This window comes from Molothrus ater, chromosome 24 (assembly GCF_012460135.2).
Source record: "Molothrus ater isolate BHLD 08-10-18 breed brown headed cowbird chromosome 24, BPBGC_Mater_1.1, whole genome shotgun sequence".
NCBI classification, from domain to species: domain Eukaryota; kingdom Metazoa; phylum Chordata; class Aves; order Passeriformes; family Icteridae; genus Molothrus; species Molothrus ater.
Window position 1 is genome coordinate 7,169,561 of NC_050501.2, and position 19,684 is coordinate 7,189,244.

Below are 19,684 nucleotides of genomic sequence, written 5' to 3' on the forward strand. Positions count from 1 at the left end.
AAGGGTAATCGCGTTGGATGAAGGGGAAACTACAGTTTGCTGTCCTCCCATTAACCGGAGGAGTTAGGTCTAGTTCCTGTTTCAAGAGTAAAAGTGTTTTCCACTTTGCAGCAGTAGGTTGCTGGAGAAGGTGGTGTCACAGACTTGCTGGATTTCCATATTCCGTTATCATTGTTCAGCGTGTTTAATTGCCAATTTTTTGCAGCCGCTCTGTTCCATCCCGGCTGGCTGCGGCCTAGGAGGCTGGAGGCATCCCTGCAAGTTAGAAGCAGGATGAGTTAGTGACTCGGATTTATTGTCTGTGGGGCAGCGTATTGCTAGCCGCCTTGTGCTGCCTGCCCTTCTGTGCCTTTCTGTCCCCTTGTCCTGCCCCCCTGTCCTGCCCCACCTGTCGTCGTTCTGTCCTTCTGTCCCCTTGTCCCGCGGGGGCAGTGCTGTGGCCGCGCGGGGCCGCCGGCCGCCAGGGGGCGCAGCGCCGCCAGGAGCCGGCGCGCGCATGCGCAGAGCGGAGCGCGGCGGCGCCGGCGGGCGGTGAGGGAGCGCGGCGGGGTCGAGCCGGGAGAGCGGCGGGAGGCAGCGGCGGGGCGGGCATGGGGACACGGGGGCGGCCGCGGGGCTCCCGGCGGGCCCGGGGCCGTCCTCGGCGCAGCCCACTGGCCAGCGGGAGAAGCTGCAGGCGGCGGGAGGAGCCGCCGGTCCGGGCCGTGGCCTCCGCCGCCCCACGTGGGGCGGCGCCGCGGGGAATTCGAACGGCGGGAAGGGGCGGGGGCCGTGCTCGGGCCATGCGGAACGGGGCAGGGGCTGAGGACGCAGGTACGGCTTGGCTCAGATTCTTCCCTTTCCCGTTCTCATTCTCCTTTCTTTTCTCCTTCCCTCTCTCCTCGCCTGCCTGGACCTGAAATCTGGAGACGTTCACATAAAATAGAGAGTATGGATAAAACATACAAGGGAAAACTTTCTGTTTTCCCAGAGTAGGAGAAGGGATCAGTGTTCAAATCCCAACTCAGTCACCAGTCCCTCAGGTGGTTTTTTAGGGTGTGAGGGGGCACCCCAGACAGTGAACAGCCCGGTTCACCACGTGGGTGACTCCTTACAGGCTCTTTTTGGCATTTAGATTCCATGATGCCAGGAAAACGCAGAGTGCAGATCCTGGTCCCAGAAGAAGTGTCTACTGAGATGAAAAAGGTTAAAGGTAAGAGAAATCCCTTGGAATTTTCCTTTCACTTTCCCAGGGGTGATTTTCACCAGGAAATTTGTACCCCTACATATTCTTTCTCCCCTTCCCTCCCTGCAGTCAGCCACCCATCACATCGCTCACAGCCTGGGATGGTGCTGACACTGGGCCAGGGTAATGTTGGCTCTTTTTGGCATTTAGATTCCAAGATGCCAGCAAAACGCAGAATGAAGATCCTGGTACCAGAAGAAGAATCTACTGAGACAAAAAAGGTTAAAGGTAAGAAAAATCCCTTGGAATTTTCCTTCCACTTTCCCAGGGGGGATTTTTACCAAGAAACTTGTACCCTGACGTGTTCTTTCTCCCCCTTACACCCCGCAGTCAGCCACCCATCACATCGCTCACAGCCTGGGCTGGTGCTGACACTGGGCCAGGGTAATGTCGGGCAGCTGGGTCTGGGTGAAGACATCATGGAGAGGAAGAAGCCAGCTCTGGTCACGCTGCCAGAGATGGTGGTGCAGGTGGAAGCTGGAGGGATGCACACAGTGTGCCTCAGCCAGACTGGAAAGGTAAGTGCAGTGGGTTCTGGGATGTGTTCTGGAGCAGGGAGTAGGAATCAGCCACTGCTCTGCCCACATCTTGTTCTGGCTGTAGGGGTGAGCATGGTCTCATGGACCACAAAATTTAGGGGGTCAAAAGGAGGACCTGAAAGGATTTGGAGACGGACTTAGGATAAGAGCCTGGAGTGATAGGTCAAGGGCGAATGGCTTCACACTGACAGAGAGTAGATGGGTGACGCTGCCATTTTAGATGCAATATTGGGAAGTTCTTCCTTGTGAAGGTGGTGAGGCTCTGGTACAGAGAAGCTGTGGCTGCCTCATTGTGGGGGGTTAGAATGTAAGAAAATAAAGATAGTGTAGAAGGTAATCTCCCCCCTGAGGAGTTGCAGCTGTACTAATTACCAAAGATTAGGAACAGGCCTGCCCTTAACAGGCCACAGCTGTGTCTAATAAGGATGAGCGCTATAAAAGAGTGGGTTAGCTGGGTGAGGAGAGACTTGGAGTTTGTTGGCTGTGCTGTGAGGAAGAAGGAGTCAGTGCTGCAAGGAGGCGCCCATGACAAATCACTGAGAAGGTATGAGAGCTTCGCAATAAGATGACAACACCTCATCCCTGGAAGTATTCCAGGCCAGGTTGGACAGGATTTAAAGCAAGCTGATCTAGTAGAAGGTGTTCTTGCCCATGGCAGGGGGTGGACTGAAATGAGCTTTAAAGTCCCTTCCATCCCAGACCATTCTGTGATTCTGTAATAATTCAGCCTCACGACTCTCTGTCCCCTGACTTCATACGCAGCCTGTTGCCCCTCTGTGCTCCATCCTGACCACTTGCACCCAATCTGCAGATCTACACCTTTGGCTGCAATGATGAAGGTGCCCTGGGACGCGACACCTCAGCTGAAGGGTCTGAGAGCTCTCCAGGGCTGGTGGAGCTGCAGGAGAAGGTGGTGCAGGTGTCGGCGGGGGACAGCCACACGGCCGCGCTGACTGAGGATGGCAGGGTCTTTGTCTGGGGCTCCTTCCGGGTACGCTGAGTCCTCAGATACTGGAAGCTTTGCTGGTGGCTGCTGCTCCTGTGGCTGATCCCTGTGTCTCTCTCTTCCCTCAGGATAACAATGGAGTGATCGGCTTGCTGGAGCCCATGAAGACAAGCTCCGTTCCTGTGCTGCTCCAGCTCGATACACCTGTTGTTAAAATAGTTTCAGGTGAGCAGGTGTAGTTGTTGAGATGGTCCTAACAAACAGAAGAACACTCTGTATTTAAGAAAGCTTCTCTCTTTTATTTTAGCAGCATGCTGTCTTTTTATATCCTCTCACAAAGTTTATACTTATTCATTGGCCACAATAAATCAACATAATGTTCATTGGTGCAAGGCGGTCAACACCACTGTTTTCTGTCAAGATCTAACTGTAGGACCCCTTGTTTATCTTTTCTTCTCCGTTTCCATGCTGACAGCCTTGGTAGGACTCCTTTCAGGGGCAAAGGTGACTCTTATCAGCTTCTCTTCTTCATCTAACTCTTTCTGACTCACAGACCAGCTGTGAGCCCCTTCCACAAGCAGGGCCCCGGGGTGTGCAGGGTCAGGCAGGTACACCAGGTTGTCACAACCCTTGAGGAACGTCCACGAACTTTTCCTCCCTCTTGGCTTGTTCCAAGCCTGATACAAGGGTGTACTTGCTGATCTCTGACTCTTCCAGAGAACAGACCTCTTAGCGCCAACAGATTCACATATTGAGTTAATATTTGACCAGTCTGATGTAGAATGCCTTCCAAGAGTGGCTTAAATTGTGACCCACAGGGGCCAGAGCACTTGCTCTCTAATGAGGCCTGGGGAAGCTAAGCACAGCAGCCAGGGTGCTTGTCCGGGACCCAGGGGAGATTGGGCCACACCTCTGTCTCCTTACCGCCTTCCCAGAAAAACTGCTTTGAATTCCTGGGATCAGGAAGATGGAGATCCTGGAGTTTAAGGTGGTGACACAATTGGTGTTGAGGTATCAAGTGCAGTAAACCCCATAAGCTGGGACAACTGGGGTTTACCTGTGGGATCTCAGTCCTGAGGACTTGTTGAAGACTTCTCCATAACTTCTTTTTCTTTCCTGTCCAGGAAATGACCACTTGGTGATGCTGACAGTGGACGGTGACCTGTTCACATGTGGCTGTGGTGAACAGGGCCAGCTGGGCAGAGTGCCAGCACTCTTTGCCACCCGAGGAGGACGGCGAGGACTGGGTGAGTGGATTTAGTTCTCAGAGGTGCATCCTTTGGCTTTGGCTCTGCCCTTTGCAGAGGAACAAAGGGCCCCAGTCCCTGATGCTCAAGGGCTTATGTGTAATCAGTGGCGTACATGCAGTGAACCAGATCCTTAGATGCAGGGAGGGTGTAAATCCTTAGTCCTTGCATAACACCTTGTCTCCTACCCCAGAACGGATGCTGGTCCCCCAGCTTGTCCCTGTCAGAGGCAGAGGGAGAAGAAGCAAAATGCGCTTCCAGGACGCTTTCTGCGGGGCGTATTTCACCTTCGCCGTCACGCGTGAGGGACACATCTATGGATTTGGCCTCTCCAACTACCACCAGCTGGGTGAGCTTCACCTATGTCCCTCCAGATCTCCTTCCAGTCCACTGCTGCCCTGGCCTGGTGGGGGAAGCTGCTGGGTGCCCCAGAATCTAAACACTGCATGCACCAGAGCTGGAAATGGGGGTGGGGCTCACTCTGGGTTTAGGTCCCAGCCCTCGTGCCCACTGGGTTTGAGCAAAAATTAGATTTTGGGGCTGGGCAGCTGTATTGGTCTCTGGTAGGGTGAGTCCCAGGGTGGATGGCTCAGTGCCAGAGCTGTCCATGCCCATGGACCTGATCTGCCCGGGTTTGTGCGTCCCACCCTGCAGGGACCCAGGACACCGAGCCCTGCTTCTCCCCGCAGAACCTCACGTCCTTCAAGAACTCCACCAAGTCTTGGGTTGGGTTCTCTGGCGGGCAGCACCACACGGTCTGCGTCGACTCTGAGGGTGAGTGACTCTGTGACAGGTGGGCTGGGAGTCACACAGCAGGGTGGGGGGAATCCCATGGCCCTCAACCTGGCCAAGGAGCTGTTGGGATGAGGGTGATGTGCTGGAGCCCTCCAAGCTCTCGGTGTTCAAGGAAACAGTGTTGGTGTGAGATTGCAGCGAAGGGAAGCTGACAACAGAAACCTGGACTCAGTTGTGAACTCTGCTCTTGCACCTATCCACCTTACTGATTTTGAGGAGCTGAAGGGGTCTCTATCCCACCCTACTCCTTCTGGATGGGTCTCAGGGTGTGGTGTGGAGGAGTGATGCTCCTTCAGGAGTCAGGCCTGGGAAGAGGTCCTGGTCTGCTTTGGCCTTGCTGCAACTTCTGCCCCGCTCAGGTCTCCTGTCTTGTGTGTCCGCTGTGCTCCAGGTAAAGCCTACAGCCTGGGCAGGGCAGAGTATGGCCGGCTGGGCATTGGGACAGGGGCAGAGGAGAAGAGTACACCCACCGTTATCCCAGAGCTCCCCAGTATCGTCTCGGTGGCCTGCGGAGCGTCAGTTGGTTATGCTGTCAGCAGTGATGGTGAGTGCCAGGTCTTGACTTCTGCACTTCTTCATTCCTCCATCCAGCCCTGCACACCGTCACCACACACTGCCAGCTGGGTTGGGACTGGAGCCAGGTCCTGCTGCCCATCTCCTGGGGGCAGCTGGGCAGTGGCTGCTCAGATGTGTTTGTGGGCCTGTTTGTGGGCAGCAGGGTTGGTCATGTGGTGTTTACCAGGAGGTGGTTGTTGGCCTGACAATCTCTCCTCTGACTCTGCCGATGCCAGACCTCCATGCTCTGATGCTGCATCTGCCTGTGTGCAGTGTCCGCAGGAAGGAAGGTTTGGAGTGGGCTGTGGGTTTATTTTTCTCCCTCAAAGGGATGAAAGTTCCTTGGCTCTGTGACGGAACACCTGTTGAGTTGCAAGTGCTCGTTCTCTTCTTCCTGTTTGTGTTTTGGACTCATAGCAATGCACTGTCTGGGTGCGAGGTCGCCTTCCCATTGTGCAACAACTGGGAGCTCAAAGCTTGCTTCACCTCTGTTGCAGGACGAGCATTTGCGTGGGGAATGGGCACTAACTACCAGCTGGGCACCGGAGAGGAGGATGATGTCTGGAGCCCCGTGGAGATGACAGGGAAGCAGCTGGAGAACCGGCGGGTGCTGGCCGTGTCCAGCGGTGGGCAGCACACTGTGCTGCTGGTCAGTGACAAGGAGCAGAGCTGATGAAGCGACACTGCAGCCGGACCCAGCGGAATCACAGCACCCCCAGACCCCCCACAACTTCTGCCTGGGTTGGGGAGCCGATTACTTGGGGAGGGCAGGAGGCTCATGGAGCTCGGCCCAGCAGTGCCTGCGTGGCTGGAACAGGGTGCCCGTGGGTTCTCTCTGCAAGCGTTTGTCTGTTTTCCTGTGGTGCCCAGTGCTCTGTCAGCTCCCCGGGTCAGCTTGGTCCTAAACTGATTGCAGTTCTGTGCCTGGATGGATTTCCATTTCTCGTTTGGTTTTTTTTTTTTTTTTAACGTTTCCTGGCCCAGCAAAGCTGAGGGTTTTGTTCTTCACTCTGCAATCAGGTTTGGGTAATGGTCTCCCTGAGGTCCCCATGTTCCCCACATCTGGATGCTCTTACACCCCCTTCACCTAAACCACCTCTGGATTTGTCTGCTTCCACCCCCCAAACCCCTCTGAGCCTGTTCCAGGTGGATCTGAGTCCAGCAGGAATGTGCCCAGGAAACTCCATCCTCTAATCCAGAGCTTGTGACTACTGTGGGGAAATTCTGCCTGGTGAGGGAGAATGCTGCTGGATGATGCCTAGCACAGTGTGACTGTTCGAGGCTCCTGCCTCCCATCCCCTCAAGCTGAGCCCCTGCCTGGCAATGAGGCCAGGAGCCGGTTCCCCACTCCCCATGGCCTGGAGCAGCCACCTCATGCTACTTTTCACAGTCCTGGCCACTCCCTCTTTTGCCATTGCCTTTGGAAACCCAACCAAATCCATCCCACAGGTGGGAACACTGGTTTTTCTCTCTTTCGCTTGCTGAGGAAGGAGGTTCATTTGCTGTTAGGGCCTTAATGAGCAGGCATCCAGACCCCAGCTATGCATGGAGTTGCTGGGAACAACAGGACTCCTCCCCATTGCCTCCCTGATCCAACTGGTCTTGATTCCTGTGCCCAGCCTGCTCCATCCTCTCCTTATAGGAGGTACCTTCCAGGTACCTGGAGTGAGGAGGGCTCTGCAAAAAGTTAAATTATAGCAATAGGAGGGGGGGGGTTGTGGCTGGGGAGGGGTGTCTGGGGTTATACAATGGTTCCAAAGGGGTTGATTTTTTTTAAAAAAGAAAATGTATTTTGGTTGATTAATCAAGGCAGAAAGGACGAAAAAAAAATCTTTTAACATTTGGAATAAACTGAGTTTTGATAAACCCAGGCTTTTCCTGCGCTTTGGAGGGCTGGGCAGTTCTCCCGTGGGGACAGTCGGGACAGGTGGGTGCTTTTTGGGGCGCTGTCCTGGTCCCAGCTGTCTCCGAGTGTTCTGTGGCCGCCAGGTGGCAGCAGGAGGATGCGCTGGCAGCTGTGGGGCCACGGGACTGGGAGAACTGGGACGGAGACAGGGCATGGTCCTTGTCATCTCTGTCACCTCCTCTTCAGTTCCCAGCCTGTCTGACGGGTCACCCCAGGTATCTTTGGGTCTCCAGGAACGCAGCCAAGCCCGTGGCACACCTGGAAGGGTCCTAGCATGTCCGTGCTGGGTGCTCCCAGCTGGAGCTGAGCCAGACTGGAAGCCACGGGGCAAATTCCCACATCCCGGTGTGACTGGAGCCCCAGGTTGCTGTTTACACTGAATTCATTTGGGCAGGAGCCGGTTCCTTAGTGAGCCTGGGCACTGAGAGCAGCTCTGCTGCTCCCATGTGGGATGAACTTGGATTTACAATCAGGGATGGCCTCAGTGGGTCCAGCTCTGGGGGCCTGGGGCCACCCACATCCCATCAGGTGGGTTTGTTCTGGTGGTTGCAGTCCTGGGCTTGCAAAGGACTTTATTTTTACGTCTAAGCAAAAGGTTGGGATGTGGGCCCACAGGGAATGTTGTATTGTGAGGGATCAAGCCCGTATTTTGCAATCACTGCAGGCTGAGCCATGGGCAAGTGCTCTCTAATCCTGTGGCTAATTTTGCTCCCTGGGGACCATCACCATTTGATACTGTTCAATGCAATGTGACCTGCCAGATACCTGATGGAGAAACTGCTCTTCACTTAGGCTTGATTCCCAGCAGCAATATTTATCCAAAACCAGCCTCAGCTATTGGGGAGATCCCACATCCCAGTGCTTCCAGTTCCTCCCTGTCCCCTACATTGGCAGGTTTTTGCATCTATCTCCCACATTTGGGCAGCAGGAACAGTATCAGTGGTGTGGACACAACAGGGTTGGATCCTGCCAGGAGCCAATGCAATTCCCTGCTCCAGCTCCTGCGGGTGCAGAGAAAACCCAGATCATTCCCAAATAAGATGGGATTGTACCCATCCCTGAGGGGCTGTTCCTGTTTCTGGAAAGGGGAAAACATGTCCTTGTGAATGGGAAGCTTGTTGTTATATTTAAGAAACATGGGAAAAAGGCTGGGAGAGAACAATAAGATTTAAAATATTCAGAACTGATGAATAAGCAATTGTCTTGGGAACCAGTGACACTTCAGTGGGAAGCTGCTGGAAACTGGGGGAAGGATGAGCCCCCACACAGAGGGGAGAGGGTGGATGGAGGAAAACAGCTTAATTGAGGGAAGGGAAATGTCTCATTAACAAGGTTTTTTGCTCACAGAGTGAGCAGGGGCATTTTGAGGATTAGGAGGAGGAATTTGGGTCCTGTGGAGTGGACCCCTGGCTGTGTCGGGATCCAGCCATAGTCAATGGGGGAGTTTTTCTAGCACTGACACCTCCAGACTCTCCCTCATCACCAGCTGGCAGCTCCACACTCTGGTCTCCATCTGTTGCTATTGGAAGTGCATAAAAGGCTTTTGCTTCACAAACAAAAGCTGGGAAAGTGGTATTTGAGGGCTTTAGCATCCCTGGAGGATGAGGCCTGGCAGTGTGAAGATCTTTTGGGCCCAGATTAAAAGCACTTTGAGTGTTGTTTGCAAGGTTTGTGAGGGATTTTTTTAATGTTTTTTTAACATGTTGCTGTTTTGGATAGAAAATTTCTGCCTGTGCAGTGGTGCTGCTGTATCTACAGGGAGAGAATTGCATCTTCAGGAGGGTTTGGAGGATATTCAGACTGTTTTCTTGTTATTCCTTTCCTGCCTGGAAGAGGAAATGAGCTTTAATTATGGCCAAGCTGCCTGTGACAGGGTTTAATGATGGTTTAGTCATTGTACTGGGCTGTCTCTCCAGTCATGGGGGCTGTTGCCTGACCAGTATATCCCAGGATAACTGCCATGCGCAGTGCTCTGGTGTGGCTCCTGGTGGAAGGGTGTCTTGGGTCTCTTCAGGATGAGAATTGGGTTGAAATAGTGATGTGGTGGTGTCTCTGTCCCCTCCCCAAACTGCTGACATCCTGGTTCCTTTCCCATTACAACAGGCCAAAAATAAGGAAAGTCTCATATGGCTCACTCAGCTCTTGGGAGCTGGGGGCAGATCCTGGCTCTTTCCCTGCCTGGAGGAGCTCCAGTGCTTACACTGAGTGCCTCAGACATCCCCTCCCTGCATGTTCCTCCTGGTCCCATTTGCTCAGGGAATAAAACAGTACGAATTAAGCAGAATTTGTAACTCTGAAAGGAGAAAAAAAATCCTCTAGGAATTAATTATTCATAGTGATTTTCTTTCCCTATTAAATGATGAATTGCAAGACAAGCATCTCTATTGAGCTGAGAGCCTGGGTCCACCCCAGGCTGCTCCAGGGTCAAGAAGGTGAGAGCTCTTGCTCCTGTCCTCCCCAGGAAAGCCAGATCCATTCATTTCTATCTGCATATTAATGCAATTCCAAAGTCAGCCTAAACCTGCAGACAAAGAAACTGGCATCATCATAATTAATCACAAGCTCAATACATCAGGGTTCATTATTTGGTGAATTAATTAAAGAAAAAAAAATTGGGGAAAGGATGTTTCCTGCAATAGCACATGCTTTTGGCCTGCAAATGTCCCTGGAAATAGCTGGTTGGCATGTGCCAGCACAGGTTGCTGCATAATTAATCTGGGCTGGCTGCTAGTTTAACTGGGCTGTGAAATCTCCAGGATTGGTGCCTGGCTCAGCTTTCCCAGGGTGCTGGGTAATGGACAGGGGTCCTCAAGTGGTTTTCACATCCAGTCTGCACTCTTTATGGTTCTCCTTCTTGGGGAACTAAGAAGCCTACACTGCAGAAGTGATCAGTACCTTAAAGTCCAAAGTCTCGTTAAGCCAGAGCAAAGTTACAGGCTCCAACACCCGTTTCTGTTGCTTTTCCGCTAAATCCTCATTTGTATTTAAATTACAAATGTAATTTGGGCCAGAATTTGGGCTGCTTGTCTTTTAAAATAAAATTATGTCTTGATGACTGTTGGCAGAAGAGGTTTTTGGTGACTAGGGCTTGCAAACAATCTCAGCTCTAAAGGGCTTTGGGTGTTCACAAAGGTGAGTTTTTCCAAGTCCAGGTATGTTTTTAAAACTTGAATTCAGAATCATCAACTGGCCTGAGTTGGAAGAGACCTTAAAGCCCATCCAGTTTCATGCCCTGACATGTGCAGGGACACCTTCAACTGTCCCAGGCTGCTCCAAGCCCCATCCAGCCTGGCCTTGGGCACTGCCAGGGATCCAGGGGCAGCCACGGCTGCTCTGGGCACCCTGTGCCAGGTTATCCCCACTCTCACAGGAAAGAGTAAATTTAGAGGCACTTTCATCACTCCCCAGACCACCCCCTTGAGCCAGACCTTGCTCATTTTTGATGCCTGTGAGTCACAAGAGAGCTGGAAACTGCTTCCTATCTTCGATTTTATTTTGCTTTAACTTTTAGAAAGCAGGGTTCCTGTACAGAAATGCCACAGTAAGGCAAATATCCCAAGGGTTGGAGCTGGAAATAGTGTCTCAAGTACTTTGTGAGATGCTATGGATCCGGCATATTCAGCTCCATCACACATGTAGCAGCTGCTGTAGTGGGAGGTGTTATGGGAGGCCTTGGGGTCACTTTAGTTTCATACAGCTATAGACAGACATACATATATATTTATAAAACTACACAAAGAGTTCCCTCCGAGCATAGTGGCTAAAGCATGGCCCAGTCAGGGCAGGCTCTCCCAGTGCTGTTTGCTTGCACTAGGATTTCTCCCCAGTTTTTCAGCCCAGCCTCACATCAATGTCCAGGGCAGCCTTAGCTGCAGTCAGAGGTCTCTAAATAACACCAACCTAACAATGACATTAACAGTAGAAAGCTTTCACTGGGAACAATCCCAGTTTGAGGAACTCCAGGAGAGTTTTTACGATGGATCTGGAGCCTTTTGAAAGCTGTCTCTGAAGTGGCGTAAGTTTTTCTTCCCATCTCCAGTTGTCCTCCTCAGAGTGGGATGGAATGAGGTCCCATGATGGCAGAGAAAATGGCCTCGAGTCAATCCAGGGGAGGATTAGGCTGGGTATTAAGGAATGTTTCTTTCTTGAAAGGGTTGTCCAGCCCTGGCACAGCTGCCCAGGACAGTGGTGGAGTTAATTATCACCAAAGAGATTTAACCATTACTGTGTGGATGTGGCACTTGGGGACATAGGCTAGTGGTGGCCTTTGTAGTGGTAGAAGAACAGTTAAACTTGATGATCTTGGAGGGCTTTTCCAACCTGAATGATTCTGTGATGCTATGATCACATCCTGGCACAGTTCCTTTCTGCCATGTGAGTGTTTCCCCTCTTGCCATGGGCTGTGGTGTCATCCTGGCCTGTGCAGGAGGATAAGCACGTGGCGATTGCAGTTCTGGTGCTCTGGGCTCTGCCAAGAGCCACATGTTGGAGGGTGACAGCCTCTGCTGGGTGGTGTTGTTGGTTGAGGAGATGGCATCAGTGGAGCGTATTTGCCCAACTTGCCTCTTGTTCTCTCTGTAGGAGAGCCCTACATCATTTGGTGAGTCCCAATTCTCCCATTTTTCCTTCTCAGGATGTAAAAAGTTTTTGCAGTCAGTCTGTATGCAAACCCAGCAGTGTTAGTGAGCAGCGCCCAGCCCACCATTCTGCTACAACTCTGTGGTGGTGACCTGGGTGACTTCTGAGCGCAGCTCATCTCCTCTGTGTCCCTGGCAGCCCTGCTGGGGGCTGCCCACGTCTAGTCATGCCGGCTTGTTGCGGGCTTCAGAAGCGGTGCAGGTGGAGACGTGCTCCCGCGTGGAGTTCCTGGCGCGGGAGAAGCTGTTCTGGTCCACACGAGCTCGGAAAGGCAGGCAGAACTCTCGGAAGCACCTCTTGAAGTTTTCATCCAGGAAAGCATAAAGGACAGGATTGAGGCTGCTGTTGGTGTAGCCCAGAGCGATGCAGAAGTGCAGGCTGGCCACCACATAGGGGTTCTTCTTGTCTATGTCCACCAGCGTCCAGACGATGACGAAGATGTGGATGGGTGTCCAGCAGATGATGAAGGCTGCCACCACCACCAGCACCATGCGTGTGATGCGCCGCAGGTTGCGATCCTTCTCCTTGGAGCCTGAGAGGAGCCGGACGCTCTTCAGGCGAAGGATCATCAGCCCGTAGCAGATGGTGATGACCAAAATGGGGACCAAGAAGGCAAAGATGAAGACACATATCTTGGTCACAGTGTCCCAGTAGATGGGAGGGTCAGGAAACTGGAGAGTGCACAGGACCATACCATCTGTAGAAGAGAGGAAGGTCAAAGAGGAAGCTCAGTGTCTGCTGAGAATATTCTGTCTTCTGCTCAGTAATGGCTTGTTAAAACCCCAGGGAGATGCATTCCTACCTGCCTGCTCCTGGCAGAGGTTCCGCAAGAGCTCTGTGCCATCAGACCCCTGTCCAGAAGACACTGAGAAGAGGCAGTGCATGCAGTGACTCTGGAACCTTTTCCCTGCAGGGCCTCCTGGGCCACTCAAGACCAATCCTGCCTTCTCTCAATCCCCATGATGGACATCCCCATGTCACACCCACATATCACCCTTCACTGAAATCTGTCTACTTCCTCAAGATGCCCAGAGCTTTCCTAGCAGCTAAGGACCAGTGACGCCACACAGGAGCTGCAGATCTTAGTGTGAGCCACTTAGAGACTTTGCAGCACCACTGGGGTTTTTTTAGGCCCCCTGCTTTCCATACCAGGAGGTGGGGAGAGACACTAGTTGGACTGGAGATGGGGAAAGGTGTGGGATCCCTACCCTTAAGGGGAAGGGAGGACAATTTCTGGGACAGTTTCAAAGATGGGAAATAACACTGTGATGCTTTTTCCAAGACAGGGCACATTTATGGTGTCACAGACAGGTGCCCACTACTGACCACAAATCTGCTACAGGACCAGAGCTCAAGTTTGCCAGATCACCCCTGGGATGAACTGATGGGACAGGAGGGGACATGTACCCCAAGACACTTGCCTTTTGACTTGGTGACTGCCATGACCATGATGGGCACTCCGATGAGGGAGGAGAGCACCCAGATGCAGACATTGATGATCTTGGCTTTGGCCGGCGTGCGGAAGTCCAAGGCCTTGACCGGGTGGCACACGGCGATGTAGCGGTCCACACTCATCATGGTGAGGGTGAAGATGCTGGTGAACATGTTGTAGTAGTCAATAGAGAGCACGACCTTGCAGAGCAGCTCCCCAAAGGGCCAGGTCTCCATGAGGTACTTGGCACTCTGGAAGGGCAGTGTGCTGGTGGCCAGTGCATCAGCCAGTGCCAGGTTGAAGATGTAGATATTGGTGGCTGTCTTCATCTTGGTGTACCTGGGGGTGGCAGAGAAAGGGCATGTTACAGGTTGTCAGGGCACTTGATGTGATGAGGAGGGGGCACAGCCTGTCTGCTCACAAGGTGACGCCAGCCTTGGTGGGCAAAAGTGTTGTGATGTGCCTTTCTGCAGCACCAATGTGCTCAGCATTTCCCTGAACCAGTTGCACAATGTCCTTTATCCCCTCAACCCTCCTTCATCTGATTTTCCACCTAGTAAATTGTGATTATCCAGCCTGCTTCCCTGTCAAGGTTGCTTGCAGAAATTGGATCGATTACCCCCGGAAACAGGCCATCTGGAAGCAGCCCAATTAGCCAGCCTGGAGCTCCAGAGCCTTTGGGGAAGCCTGGCTGTATCCCCCAGGGCATTTGGGAAGGGCTGGCTCTGCTTCTGGTTCTTGTCACACCATGGCAAGAGAAATGTGTGGTCCCTCATGTCCAAACCTTTCCTGAAGGGATGAGGCAAAGTTATGGCAGATGCCAGAGAAGCAGGGGTGTGTGTGTGTGTGTGTGTGTGTGTGTGTGTGTGCCAGGAGCATCCAATCCTGCAAGTGTTGGTCAAAAGGATGCTTTGAATGGTGTGGTGGCTTGGAAATAGATACTGAGTGATCTGCTGGGCACCCCCAAAGGGCAACACATGTGGGGCAGGAGTGGCTCTATGAAGACCCTGCTCTTTGCATGGCCGCACCAGCAGCTCCAGCTCTTCCTGTGCTCCCTTCCAGCAAATCCCCATTGCTCAGAGAGCATCCTCCCCAGCCTCAAGCTTTTTTAGATGTACCCTCATTAATTAGCATCAGGATCAGTTTGCCCAAAACCATCTCTGCATGCCTAAGCCTGCCTGTAGCAGCACTAGGGTAAGGCATAGAGGGGGGAAATGACCCCTTTGTTGCTGAGATGAAGAGGTTGTTTTCCTTGGTGTACTTATAAAATAGACAGAAAGTGACTTTTCACGTGTGTGATAGGGGTAAGACAGTTTTAAACTGACAGAGAGCAGGTTTGAAGCAGATATGAGGGTGGTAATAACCTGGCACAGGGTACCCAGAGAATCTGTGGCTGCCCTGTCCCTGGAAGTGTTCCAGGCCACGTTGGACAGGGCTTGGAGCAGCCTGGGATAGTGGAAGGGGTCCCTGCCCATGGCAGGGAGTGGAATGAGATGGGCTTAAAGGTCACTTCCAATCTAAAGCATTCTAGGATTCTGTGATAATTAGTACAGCTCATTGCATGTTGGGGGTACATGAAATAAGTTAAGGTGGGGGGATTGAGTGGCTCCCATCTCAAGTGGTCCTGCCATGGCTGGAGCCCAGGACAGCAGGCTGATGTGGGAAAGAGGCTCTTGGGATTGATGGTGGTATCCAATCCCTTCCCCTTATCCTTTCCCCATCTCAGCAGGGTCAGGAGAGTGTATTCGTGGGGACAGAGACCCACCAGGTTGCATTGTCAATTGAACTGGGAACTGGAGCTGAAAAACTAATTTCTCTCTGGGAGAAAACAGAAAACAGCAGCTTAACCCAGCTCCTAGCTCCAAGAGCATTCCCGTCTCCTTCACCATGGCTGCAAATGGCAGCCCATTGCCCAAGGGCGGAAATATTCAAGCTGAGCTTTTTTTTTTAAATTTAAATATGGCATTAAAAATGTCTTGTCCTTGAAAAGTCCTTTTCTGTTCTCTTTAGTGTTATTTTCCAAGCGCTTTTGCAGAAAAGTTTCCTCCCAGGTTAAACAAAAAGCTGAGAATTTGTGGTATTGTCAGATTTTGCCTCTCCTATGTGAACAGTCAGTTCAGGTAGATTCACACATCTTTGGTCTCTGTTTTTTTGAGTAAAATGGTAAAAAAAATCTGTTATTCATTCCATGATCTGCAAGATGTGCTTAGCTGTGCTGGGTAAGCACTTCCCAACCCCCTGCCAGATGTGCCAGGGGTGGGGGACTGGAGGGCCAGAGCTGTCACCCATCCCCAGGCAGGATGGGGCTGGTGAGGGCAAAGCAGTGACAGGGACGACCGGGATGATAATGGGAATGTCTAGGATGATGGATTGACTCTGCCAATGCATTTGACTGGAATAACAGGGATAACTGGGATGAGGCTGGGGATAACTGGGATGATGAAGGACATAACTGGGATGATGGGGTTGATGGGAATAACTTGGGATGATGATAGGGATGACTGGGATAATAAGGATGGCAATTTAGCTTCCAGTACGGGGGTTTTGAGGGACGATTCAGCTCCCTCCAGGTTTGGGCTGAAGTTTCAACCTCCTGCACAGGCTGAGGCGTCCATCCTGGTGACCCTCCTGAGCTGCAAATGAAACTGCTGCTCCAGGAAAGAGGTTTATTGCCCACATTAGAGCAAATCATCCACTGCTGCTGATGGACCTCCCCAGGCTTCAAAACCCATTGCAATTAAGTGAGTGCCTTGATTGGGAAGTTATGCACTTGAATGGAACAATCTGGGTAGCGTTGATGGAGAGAAGAGATGGGAGGGGATGGGGCAAGCACAGGGCAGCTCCGCATTCGAGTCTCGACTCCCAAGTGGGGACGCCCTCTCCAAACCTCTTGGAAATTAAATAAGTGAAAGAAAAGTGAATATTAAGTGAAAGAAAAACTCCTGGAGCTGCTAAAAGCCGCTGCCTGAAAGAGCCTGACTTGACAAAGCCTGCACCCAGCTGTCCCTGCAGCCTGTGTGGGAGCTGGTGGGGGGCTGATGGGCTTAGTGGGGATGAGGGCACTTGCAGCCCTGAGCTCACAGCTGCAAATGGCTTCCAGGAGTATTTTTAAAAGCATCTGACAATACAGTGGGCATGGCAGTGCTGGTCAGAGCTGTGGTGCGGAGGGTGCTGGGTGTGCTGGGCTCCCTCCAGGTGTGTGATGGGCTTGGCTGCTCTGGAGAGGGATTTATTTGGAATTTGGCTGTGCTTGGCTCGCAGTGTGTCCATTCACAGAGCTATATACCAGGGTCCTGTGTCTGCATCTGCCAGCTCCTAGCACTCATGGACTTTGTGGCAAACTCAGTGTGGTCCCAGAGGTCCCTGACCCCCAGGATGTGCTCCAGCTGTGCTTCCAGACTACCTGGACACCCTGCCTGGACCCCCAAGGGCACTTAGAGGTGGCATTAGGAGAAGAGCACAAGGCAAACACCCAAAATCTCCCTGGCAGTGAGGTCCAAATCCAAGCTGATCTTACCTCATAGCCCTTTCTTCCACGGACACGGGTCTCCCCTAGTCCTGGCCTAAACCCTGTCAACATGGAGCAACTCTGACAAGGACCCTGGGAAACTCCAGATGGCTTTGGCCATGGAAGGGGCGAAGGCACATGTCCCTGCAGCCCCTCCTGTCCCAGGGGCTTGGAGGATGATACTTGCTCATTTCATGGGAGATACTCTCCATCCCCGGAAGTGTTCAAGGCCAGCTTGGACAGGGCTTGGAGCCACCTGGTCTAGTGGAAGGCAATCCTGCCTATGGCAGGGTAGCGAAACAAGGTGGTCTATAAGGTCATTTCCAACCCAAGCCACTCTGTGATTCTGTGTTTAATTCCAGCATCAGTTGGAAAATGTGGGGCTAGAAGGTGTGGTGAAGGGATCTGTGGCTGTCAGGCTTGCTAAAGCCTGGGTTACATGGAGTTACTCAGTAAAACAGGGAGGATGTTTGCACATGAAATCACTCTTTTTAAAATGCTTTCCCTCTCCTCTCTGAGCAGAACCAGCTGGAAGGGGTCTAATAACACTCATCCCTCACCCTGACATTATTCATGGCATCTGTCTCTGCTGCAATTACCTCAATTTGCTTTTTCAGACCAGGGCTCATTTTTGATGCCCCTTTTGAGTCGATGAAAAATCCCATTAGGGGTCAGGTCGGGTCAGCGAGTTACTCCCCCATGCCACTCCCCATTGCCTGCCCTCTTGGATGGTTAAAAACACGCAGCAGAGCCCCACAAAGAGTGGGGAGCAGGGGCAGCAGAACCTGATACCAGGGCAATGGGCACTCCAGGGTGGCTCACAGACACATTTCAGGATGGTTTCCTTCCCTCCGGTGAGTCACCACATTTATTTGTGCGCATGCAGTGCCAGGCTGTGCTGACCTCTGGTAACAATAGCTATGGACTGAAAGGGATGGGGAAATGAGGGTGGAAATGGTAAAAAAAATGTGAATTTGGAGGGTTTGTTTAAATCCAGCCACCAGCTCTGGTTTGGCTTTAGTGTTTTGGCCAAGCTGGGGTTACAGCATCACCTGAGGCAGAGGAAATTGGAATCACCCCACAGATTCTGGACCTACAGGACCAAGCCCCCTCCAGTGCGAAGGGGGTGGCTGTGCAGCCCAGGCACCTAGTGAGACTCTTCTGCTCCCTCCTGCCAGGCTGGAGGTGTTGGGGTCTGTGCCCTCACAGAGTGTGACTGCAAGCACAGCCCCATCCTTTGCTGCTGGCAGAGCTGTGGAGGAGCTCTGTCAGCCCTCGCTGCTGGCACTGGTCCTGTGGTCTGGTAAGACTTGGCTTTATGGTCCCACTTTCTATGTCAACCTATCTTAACCAGGCAGGACCACCCAGTGTCTCGGACAAAGGGACAGATGAGGTTTTGTACCTTAGCACAAGTGTCTGCGGGACACAGCAGTATCTTGCCATGCCCCATCTTTAAAGTGGGGGGCATTTGGGTCATGTTGCTTGTTCTGGGGTGCAGAGAACCTGCAGACCCTGCCTCTGCCTAGGGAAAGCCTCACCACAGGTGCCAAGGTCTTGGATGCAGCTGAAGTAGGTCTCTTGGCTACTGGAGCTGGTATCTCACATTGAGGGGACCAGAGGACAGCTCAGCCGTTGTGGGAGGTGGGGCTGGGCCGTGCAGTTTGTGCTCTTTGTTAGAGAAAAACAGAAGTCAGGCAGCTGCAGGAGGTGCTGGCACAAGAAGGAGCTGGGGATGGGTTGGGTGGGTAATTCCCACTGATGGAGTGAGGTGGCAGCAGCGGGAACCCGCCAGGGCGGGGGGGCCAGGGTCTGGACCCACCCTGCAAACAGGGCAGCTCCCAGCCCGCAGCGGCACCAGCCCTGCGGCTTCTCTTCCTCACAAAGGACAAGAGGCACCCACTTGGGGTCGGGCTGCGTCGCCCATGCCCAAACATCTCCCTCGCACTCCCCGAGCTGCTCCAGGCACACATAGCCTCTGCTTTCACCCTTTGCACAGCACTGCACCCCCCACACTTGTACAGCTTGCACACGTACTGCTCACACGCACATCGCAGCCGTCTCGATGCGCACAAGCAGCCGGTTAATACCCAACCCTCCTCCTGCTGCTGGCAAACTCACACCCAGTGCAGACACACCTGGTGCACACTCACAACCGTTGCACACTCGCTCCTGGTTCACACTTACTTCTGCTGCTGTTTGACACGCAGCACACACTCACCCCTGTGCACACTTTCTCTTAGTGCAAACTCCCTCCTGGTCCTGTCTCAACCCTGGTGCGCACTCACCCCTAGTGCACACCCACTCCTGGTGCACACTCAGTGTCACCAGCTCACACCTCCCATGTGCTGCACACTGATCCCTGGCACCGCCTGGCCACATCGGTGCTTTCGCACTCGGTGTGCCCAAAATGCCCCCTTGTTCCCGGCGCATACCCCACCCCTGCCCAGCTCTCACCTGACGATGCCGTACATGACCAGCACGTTGCCCAGCAGCCCCACCACGCACACCACAGAGTAGAGCGCAGTGATGACGATGGCGATGAGGATGGATGTAGCATTCTTGGCCCGCTGCAGGCCCGTGTCGTTGACCCCGTGTCCGGGCAGGGGGGCCCAGGCGGTGCCGTTGCCCCAGGGGGTGGCAGTGGCCGTGGGCAGCCCCGAGGGCAGTTCCACGGGCACATCCATGGTCACATCCATGGGCAACTCCGCGGGCGGCCGTGGCCCCGCTGGAGCCGCCGCGCGCATCCGAAACCCGCGGGTTCGAGCCCCGCTCCCGGCCGGTGCCGCCGCCTGCTCCCGCACTCGCGCGGGCCCGGAATGCTTTATAAACCCGCGTGTCCCCAAAGCCACGTGGGGCCGGGGGCGGCCCTGCTCGCCCGCCCGCCCCCTCGCCT

The 19,684-nt window shown here is 53.2% G+C and overlaps 2 protein-coding genes across 3 annotated transcripts; one reads left to right on the plus strand and one right to left on the minus strand.

Moving 5' to 3' along the window:
* Positions 1 to 511: 511 nt before the first annotated feature.
* RCC1 (regulator of chromosome condensation 1) lies at positions 512 to 7,173 on the plus strand. Of its 2 annotated transcripts, none has more exons than XM_036397179.1 (11): positions 512 to 531; positions 1,115 to 1,192; positions 1,376 to 1,453; positions 1,556 to 1,743; positions 2,576 to 2,755; positions 2,839 to 2,935; positions 3,835 to 3,957; positions 4,151 to 4,306; positions 4,612 to 4,731; positions 5,144 to 5,296; positions 5,805 to 7,173. In XM_036397179.1, the coding sequence occupies exons 2-11, from the start codon at positions 1,120 to 1,122 to the stop codon at positions 5,978 to 5,980; spliced, it is 1,344 nt and encodes a 447-aa protein (XP_036253072.1). In that variant the 5' UTR covers positions 512 to 531; positions 1,115 to 1,119; the 3' UTR covers positions 5,981 to 7,173. The 2 variants fall into 2 exon arrangements, with proteins under 2 accessions (XP_036253072.1, XP_036253071.1); XM_036397178.1 differs by lacking the exon at positions 512 to 531 and adding an exon at positions 624 to 813.
* A 3,515-nt stretch (positions 7,174 to 10,688) lies between these two features.
* On the minus strand, positions 10,689 to 19,650 carry OPRD1 (opioid receptor delta 1). The gene is made up of 3 exons (XM_036397255.2): positions 19,246 to 19,650; positions 13,273 to 13,622; positions 10,689 to 12,548 (listed from the first exon to the last, which is right to left on the minus strand). The coding sequence occupies exons 1-3, from the start codon at positions 19,533 to 19,535 to the stop codon at positions 12,016 to 12,018; spliced, it is 1,173 nt and encodes a 390-aa protein (XP_036253148.1). The 5' UTR covers positions 19,536 to 19,650; the 3' UTR covers positions 10,689 to 12,015.
* Between the last annotated feature and the right edge of the window lie 34 nt (positions 19,651 to 19,684).

Excerpts from the sequence above, each read along its gene's own strand:
- RCC1 (XM_036397178.1), top strand. The coding sequence starts at position 783 with ATGCGGAACGGGGCAGGGGCTGAGGACGCAG. Across the intron at positions 1,744-2,575 it reads GCCTCAGCCAGACTGGAAAG|ATCTACACCTTTGGCTGCAA; the intron begins GTAAGTGCAGTG and ends CCCAATCTGCAG. Across the intron at positions 4,307-4,611 it reads CTCCAACTACCACCAGCTGG|GGACCCAGGACACCGAGCCC; the intron begins GTGAGCTTCACC and ends CCCACCCTGCAG.
- OPRD1 (XM_036397255.2), bottom strand. The coding sequence starts at position 19,535 with ATGCGCGCGGCGGCTCCAGCGGGGCCACGGCCGCCCGCGGAGTTGCCC. Across the intron at positions 13,623-19,245 it reads GTCATGTACGGCATCGTCAG|GTACACCAAGATGAAGACAG; the intron begins GTGAGAGCTGGG and ends TGCCACCCCCAG. Across the intron at positions 12,549-13,272 it reads GGCAGTCACCAAGTCAAAAG|ATGGTATGGTCCTGTGCACT; the intron begins GCAAGTGTCTTG and ends TCTCTTCTACAG.